Source organism: Puma concolor, chromosome D1 (assembly GCF_028749965.1).
Source record: "Puma concolor isolate L17-30 chromosome D1, mPumCon1.1.hap2, whole genome shotgun sequence".
Lineage (NCBI taxonomy): Eukaryota > Metazoa > Chordata > Mammalia > Carnivora > Felidae > Puma > Puma concolor.
In genome coordinates this window covers 59105177-59113188 of record NC_141676.1, presented here as the reverse complement: position 1 = coordinate 59113188, position 8012 = coordinate 59105177, and the positions used below count along the sequence as shown (strand labels likewise).

Genomic DNA, 8012 nt, shown 5'->3' with positions numbered 1-8012 from the left:
GCCGGGACTTATAGTAGTTAGAAGTTCCGCCCACCGGTTGCCGCCTACGCGGCCTGCCGCAGAGGCGCGGTTACCAAGGGGTGGAGAAGGTAGTGGTAGGCGCCACCGTGGAGAGGCTCCGAGATTCCCGGGAGGGCCGCGGGCGCGCAGCCCGTCTTGTCCGGACGCGGCCTCCGCGGACGCCTCGGAGGCGGAAGCGACGACGGAGGCAGGTGCGGCTGGAAACTTAGTTTGTGTGAGGGGTTAGAGTCTCCTCTGCTCCAGAAGAGTTTCCAAAGAGGCGGCAGGAACTCTTCCTTCGTCCTTCCTAGCCCCGTTACAGCACTTACTGGTTATTCTCTCTAGTACTGTCCTCTTAGGTGTCAGTAACGTTTTCGTGTTATAGGGAACTCGCATTCGCGGAATATCCACCGTCTGCCAGGCTGTGTACTGTGTGCATTTATTATATCCGTCCTGTCAGGTAGTCCACTAACAGCCCCGTCAGATGAGGAAACTAAGAAACTTACCAAGGCCAAATAGCGTGTATCCGGACCTGGTTTAGAAGCCAGGGGTTTTTGACGTCAAAACGCGTGGTATGTTCCTTCTGCCACTCTACTTTTAATAGTTTTAGGATGTAAGAGTATTCTACGTTTTCTATTCATTTTTGTTAAATAATTTCTATTCACCTTTCTATTCACCTTTTCCATAAATATTTATTGAGAACCAACATTGCTCAGAAGTATACTAAGGGGTACTGGAGGATCAAGACAGACCTGTTCCCTACTCTCTTGGAACGTCTACTCTAGTGACCTAGAGTTATCACATAACGGGATTATATTATACTACGAACTCTTACATTGCATCGCTTGTTTTTGTTTTTATCTCCATTAATCCCTACTAAGTGTCCGAATAATTGAACAAATGCTTACCGAGGGCTTACTATTTAGCAGTCATTGTTTTGGTAACTGGGGATATATTTCTAAATAATGGGCTAAACACCTGTCTTGGTGAAGCTAACATGTGATAATAATTATCACTAAATAATATTAGATGGGATTGCTTCACCTGTGAAGCAATCCAGGAAGATGCTCCTGTAGCTTTTTACTGTTTCTCTTTTACATCTTTTCATTTTTCAAGACCCAGCTCTAATGTCACTTGCCCTGTGAAACCTTTCCTGATCCTTAGTTTTTCCTTCTTTGCAGACAGAATGAAGACCTCCTTGGCATTGTGTTTATAGTTCAGTTTAGTTCAGTAAACACTCATTGCATCCCTTCAATGGGCCAGACCCTGTATGAAGTGCTGGGGATAAAGATATAGGTAGGACCTAGGCCTGGCCTTTGAGGGGCTCACAGCCTGGGATTGGGGGTGTGAGGAGTGGGGAACAGACACGTAAGCAGGCCATTATACTACAGCATGATGGAGTGTTTCCATTAAGAGGTGGGCTGAAGTGGTGGCACAGAGAAGGGTCAATATGAGGAGGGGGAGATACAGTAAAGTTGCCTCTGTGAGCCAGGCAAAGAAGAGGGGCAGATGTGTCATAGGCCAAAAGGATGGAAGGCACATGTATGCAAATGAGCACCATTACTCTGTGTGTGTTGGAGCTGGGAGGCCTTACAATTAGGCTGAGATTAGCTGCTTCAAGTTTGAGATAGAGACCCGAGGTAGCTGAAGCTAACTAAGCAGGTGGCCTCTGAGTCTGGAATTTGGACTTTCTTTTTTCCACCATCCAGGTGAAGTTCATACTTGCTTTAGAGTTACTTTCTAGACAATGTAATGTGGGGATTATGTGCCCTTCCTAGCCCACTAGTTGTAAATCCACACCTCCTTACCCGGTATTCTTCATAGGGAACTGGAATTTCTAGGATTAGTTGTGTCCAGGTCTGTATGCTCTCCACAAGTCTGAGTCTGATTCATCCTTTGTATATGTATGCCAAATATCTTTTCCCAGACAGTGTCTTATCTTCCAACTCTGTTTTTGCAGTTTTTATCATGTATAAATTTATTTTGCATTAGTGATTGTATAAATGATCCTTTCCTTCCTGATTCGTGACTTGCACAACTTATTTAAGCACTCTACCTCCACCCCATCGTCATAAAATTACTCTCTTATTTCGCCTTCCCATCCGTGTTTCTGTCTTTTTGTATTTATGGGATCTTTAGTTTTTTGGTATTTTTTTTAGGCCCCAGCTGAGACACATTTTGGAGCAGAGGGTCACATTAAGATGTAATTAACGAGAAAATACAAGAGGTCTGAATGACAGGCTAAGAAAGAGTATAATATCTATTTTACAGGTGAAGAAACAAAAAAAAAAGGAAGTCAAAGGGTCTTTCCCAAGATCAAAGATCAAGTAAGTACCCTGCAGATCAGAAACAAGGTTCTCATATTTTGTAAGTTACTGGAGTCTTTTCCCAACAGTCATCATCTCTAACATTCCCCAGCCAGCTGTTAACTCATTCATTCATTCACCTATGTAGCAGATAGGCGTGGTGGGTCACAAGAGAGATTACTGAAAGACAGATTGACTCACTATTGATCTTTTTCCATCCATCTATCAATCCATTCATCTTCCCAACACATTTTTAGTGAATACTAGGTTCTGTGCCAGGCTCTGGAATTACATAGGTGAATAAGGTATCATAGGTCCCACGGCAGGTGAGAAGTTGGTAAGGGGAGCAAAAGTTGGTAAAGGGAGCAAAGAAAAGTGATAAGCACTATACTAGAAGTATAAGATGTTGTGTGAACACCTAGGAAGGGCATCCAATCCTTTTTGGAAATTCAGTGCCCTGTGTTGAACCAAAGGAGATACCAACAACACTCATTCCACAGATAATTGTGGAATCTATTATGTGCCAGGTGCTGTGTTAGGTAATGGGAGTAAAGAAATGAACACCATAGGTGTTCTCCTTCCTCTAAAGGAATTTAGAGTATAGCTGGGGATATCAGAAATATGTATAAAAACTCCTGGGCCCTGGGAGTACATCATATTCTTCATTTGGCTCACACGCATTTATTGGGATTTCCTATGAGCATTCCAAAGGTGGAAGAGGAAACAGTGAATTGGTTATGTTTCCAGACGTGGAGGTTCATGGGCCATTGAAGGAACCCCTTCATGATTGTTAGTAACCTTATGAGATAGAAAGGACTCCAGCCATGAAAGAGAGAAGAAATACTCCAGTGTTTAGTCAAAGCAGCAGCTATTTCCCTCTGTAAGGTTCAGTGAAGGCATTGCAGAAAAGGTGGCATCTGGACTGGGTCTAGAAAGAAGCTTTTTAAAAATTTATTACCTCATTTAATTCTTACAATAATTCTCCAAGACACAGGTTTTTATCTTCAGTTACATGTGAGAAATTTGAGATACAAAGAGGTAAAGGTATTGCCTAAGGTCATTCAGCTTAGTGTTAGCAACTAGACTCAGATTTAAGCCTCTGATCTCTAAAATTGTTGCCCTTCTTACTGCATCACTCTACCTTTCATATTTGTCACTTCCCAGAAACATTTTCTCAGGACACCTGATCCTATCTCCTCACTCTGCTCCTTCCTTTTACTGAATTTTGTCCTGGACCCTCCATCTCAGGGACCATATCCTTGCCCAAGCCAGGAATGTACAGGTTCCAAAACCTCCGCTACCCCAAGTTTTCTGAAGCTGTTCCAAGGCAGATCTGGGAATGGCTGGATCTCTTTATTGTTTTTTTTAAGACTTTATTTTTAAGTAATCTCTGTACCCAACATGGGGCTCGAACCTACAACCCTGAGATCAAGTGCCACACTATTGACTGAGCCAGCCAAGTTCCCTGGCTGGCTTTCTTTAAAGAAAAATCTCAAATCTCTTAAGAGCTCAAGGTTTAAGAAATTTGGGTCATTGATTAGAGATTTATTCCTTACAGAAGTAGCATTTGAACTGAATCTTAAATCATGAGATTAACCAGATGAACAAGATGGAGAAGGCTATTTTAGGCCAAAGGAACACAGCTAGGGAAGAACGAATGTGTTTGGAGAATAGAAAATGATTCTATGACAGGGGTGACGCTAATACATATTGTAAGAACTTGTATCTCCTAGAGCTGGGCCACCAATTTGATCTTTTCTAGTAATGTACTCTCTGAAAGAACTTTTAGCCAAAAATCTTGTTCTCAGAAAAATATAAATCTCAACGATTGCAATTAGCATCTTATGTCTAAAAAGCCATCCTCATTTAAAACTGTTCATTGGTAAGCTACTGGTAGAGTTTCCAGAAGTGTTGGGTCTCTGGGAAGGGCTTATCTGGAAGAATCTCCTCCCCAAAGTGCATCAGGACCCCCAGTGATATTTCTTTTTAAATCAAAATACGATGTTTAAATGGCCCATGTATGTTATAAGGCACTTATTTCTGATACAGAAAATAAGGTCATGCTCTGTACAGAAAATGCATTAGCTTGAGAATTGGGAGAAATGAGCTTTGGACCTGTCCTGTCCAAATACTAGTCATTGGCTACAATATGGTACTGAGTATCTGCAATGTTGCTGTCCAAAAAGAGATGTTCTATAAATGTAAAATATGTAAGTGGCTACTAAAAAATTTAAAATCATATATATATATGTATGTGTGTATATATATACATATACATATATATATACACACATACATACACACATGCATATATATACACATATACATACATATATGTGTGTGTGTGTGTGTATGTGTGTGTATATATATATATATATACACACACATACACACACACACACACATATATATAAATTACTTCTATGAGCCTGATGGGCAGGGCTGACCGGAGCTGGAAAGGTTAGGACATGGGACTCCAGGGGCCTTCAAGAGCAGGCTCAAGTTTGCTCAGTGGGAATCCAATGAAGAAGACTGTTTTAGTATTCTAGGTGGGAGATAGTGAAAGGTTTAATAAAAACAGTACAATGAAACAGTCTTCCTGAGCTAGAATTGTCTTGACTCAGTGACCAGTTAATGGAATCCCATCTCACCTAGCATTATTTTTCTCAGACCTCTCTTTCCAAAGCACAGCTTGGGTCATGGTTTTCCCCAGCTCAGATACTGTCCATAGCTCTCAGTTACCTACAAGGGGAAGCCTGAGCTCCTAGCCTGGCACTGAAAGCCTTTGAGAGCAGGCAGCATCCTTTCTGTCCAGCCTTATTGTCCAAAACTCTCAAACACACATCCTTCTCCTTCCTAGGTCAGGTGGTTTCTTTACTGTGCCACAAGTGCCCACTACCATGCATTTGGTCCTGTGGCCCTTTTTGTTTGGAATGCTTATCCTTCTCTCTATTAGCAATCTCAGTTCATCTCTCAAATCCTGTTTATGTGGTTCAAATTTCATTACTTGCACAGCACATCATCTGGCCTAAAATGTGAACTCCCTCTTTCCTGAAGTCTGTTAAAACAAAGAACATTTCTAGTAAGCACTTAAAAGGTACTAGGCACTACCTTTTTTTTTTTTTTTTTTTTTTTAATTTATTCTCAAGTTAACATACAGTGTAGTCTTGGCTTCAGGAGAAGATTCCAGTAATTCATTACTTACACATAACACCCAGTGCTCATGCCAACATAGGCACTACCTTCCTAACTTGATCCTCCCTTCTGTCTGTTAAGGTGGGTGTTATTACTCTCATTTTATGGGTGAGGAAACCGAGGTTCAGAGGGGTACAGTCATAGGGTGAGGAAAGGTAGTCAGGATTTAGACCAAGTCTGTCTGAGCCCAAAGGTGGTCTTTTTAGTGTTCCACTGAGTTAGTGATTTGAACCAAAAAACCCAGGGCCTTGGTCTCCCTCTCTCCCTCTCCATTTGAAGGACCAGTCCATTTTTCTTAAAAAGGGTTGGGGAGGGGATGCCTGGGTAGCTCAGTCAGTTTAGCATTCCACTCTAGATCTCAGCTCAGGTCTGGATCTCAGGGTCATGAATTGGAGCCCCGCATCAAGCGCTATGTTGGGCTCCTTGTTGGGCCTGAAGCCTACTTTAAAAAAAAAAAAGACCAGCCCATTACAGGAGAGGGGCCTTTTGGGTCTCAGAAATAGAGCATATTTCGGGTATGATGGTGCTGGTGGGCTCACAAGCTGTGTTTGGTGAGAGAGCTATGTTGCCCCTTCTCACACTCCCTTACTTTCCTTGCTTGACTCTTAGGGAGATGGCTTCCTCAGGAATCTATAAGCTGGATAACGGGAAGCCTTATTTGAACAACTGCTTTCCAGCCAAAAATCTCCTTCGGATGCCAGAAGAAGGTCAGGTGACTTCTCTAATTGATACTCGGGCTTCAATTGACACCTTTCTCCTACTTCAAAGTGACTCTCATATCGACTCCTTTCTCTCCAACCCAATTTACTCCTCTCCCCTGCTCTACCCAACCTCATCCCTTCCCATCCATTTTCTCTCTGAATTCTCAGGGAGCTTTCTAAGTGCACATCTAACCATAGTGTTCCCTTCTGTTCAGTTACTTCTCATTGCTGGCTTCTTTACCTGATATTCTGTATTCAGAGTCTAACCTTCCCTTATCCTTTGCTACAACCCCATTCCTTTACATATGCCCTATTCTGTAGTGTTTTCTTTTCACATACCTTGTTTTATTTGCCCAGAATGTTCCAGCTATCATTCTAGTTATCCAGACTTTTTCCCATCCCATAAGACCCAGCTCTTCCAGTAAGCTGTGTCTAGCTACTCCAGCCCTCAGTGACCATCCTCTCTTATGAGCGTCTTCTTCTCTGTGTTTATTATTTGTTGAGTAATCATATTCTGCCAAGCTCCTAAATAAAATGGCTAAATAAAATGACTCTGCTAAGTAGTTTTTCACACATTCATCTAGTTAAAAACTCCCATGGGGCAGGGACTCCTCATAACACTGAGCAGAGCCCTACGGATGCAACACTGCCAAGAAGCAGGAGTTGACTAGATTGAATTTGTTACTTTGAAAGGGTAGAGCAAGGGGGAAGTACTCCTTGTTTACTCCAGATGAAATGACTTGCTAGTTATTCTGTATGTGGAATACTGGAAGAACTTTCTCCTCCAATCCGTCCTCCCCACTTCTCTAGAGTGATTTCTTTTTTCATGTAGAGACCATCTTTGGCCACCTACAAACCCTCCTGTGGGGCTCTCAGTATGAGCTCATAATTTTATACCCACACCCCCTTAACACACACAGAGAGATAGATAGAGAAATAAATATAGCCATGTGCATCTGCGTGTGTTAGTACATGTATGTATATTTCCTAGGCTACTGAGAGCAGTGACACCTCAGTTGCAAAGAGTATACCTGCTGCCTAGATCTTGGTTTCTGAATATGATTCTCCAGTAAAAGAGCCGGGGCTCCTCAGAGAAAACATTGTTTCCAGGGCTGGGGCCAGAAAAATACAAATTGTACCTGGAACGTTGTATAGTAATAGAAAGTACAGAAGTGCTCAGAAAAATGAGGAGGGCGTATAAGAAGGACATAGGAGCTAACCTGAAGAAGTTCCCAGTGGCCAAAGCTGGGACAGCCTAAACAACAAAATAAATAAAGGTAGAATTGGGTTGTAAATAAATATGCATGAGCCCATACTGATAAAAATAAATATTTGAATATTTAAATAAGTGTAGGAAAAGGAACAACTCTTCCTACAGTAGAATTTCAGTTAATGTATGAAGAAGGAATGAAGGAAATAGGAAATCACTGTTAAAACATCACAATAATACTTTTTACAGATAAGAAGCTTCTATGGTTGTGTATCAGGATTCTCCAGAGAAATAGAACCAATTGGATATGTATTTATATCCTACTCATTCTGTTTCCATATACATATGTGTATTATGGAATTGGCTTATGAAATTATGCTGGCATAATTATGAATAATATGCTGGCAAGACTGAAATCTGTAGGGAAGATCTGATGCTGAGGTCTTAAGGCAACAGTTTTTCCTCCTTTGGAAAACCTCAGGTTTTGCTTTTAAGTTTTTTCAACTGATTGAGTGAGGCCCATGTACATTATTGAGGATAGTCTCCTTTACTTAAAGTCAACTGATTGCAGATGTTAGCCACATCTACAAAATACGTTGA

At 41.5% G+C, this 8012-nt stretch overlaps 1 protein-coding gene across 6 annotated transcripts in view; it reads left to right on the top strand.

Annotated features, from left to right (window-relative positions):
* Positions 1–10: 10 nt before the first annotated feature.
* The window catches only part of XRRA1 (X-ray radiation resistance associated 1), a 62616-nt gene continuing 54614 nt past the window's right edge, over positions 11–8012 (top strand). For 2 of the 6 annotated variants that reach the window (XM_086678309.1, XM_025928680.2), the window contains exons 1-3: positions 15–212; positions 2272–2327; positions 6111–6208. In XM_086678309.1, coding sequence (XP_086534435.1) covers positions 6115–6208 — 94 coding nt within the window. In that variant the 5' untranslated portion in view covers positions 15–212; positions 2272–2327; positions 6111–6114. Of the gene's footprint in view, positions 213–460; positions 573–2271; positions 2328–6110; positions 6209–8012 lie in introns of all 6 variants that reach the window. The other 4 variants (XM_086678308.1, XM_086678312.1, XM_086678311.1 and 1 more) reach the window with 4 other exon arrangements.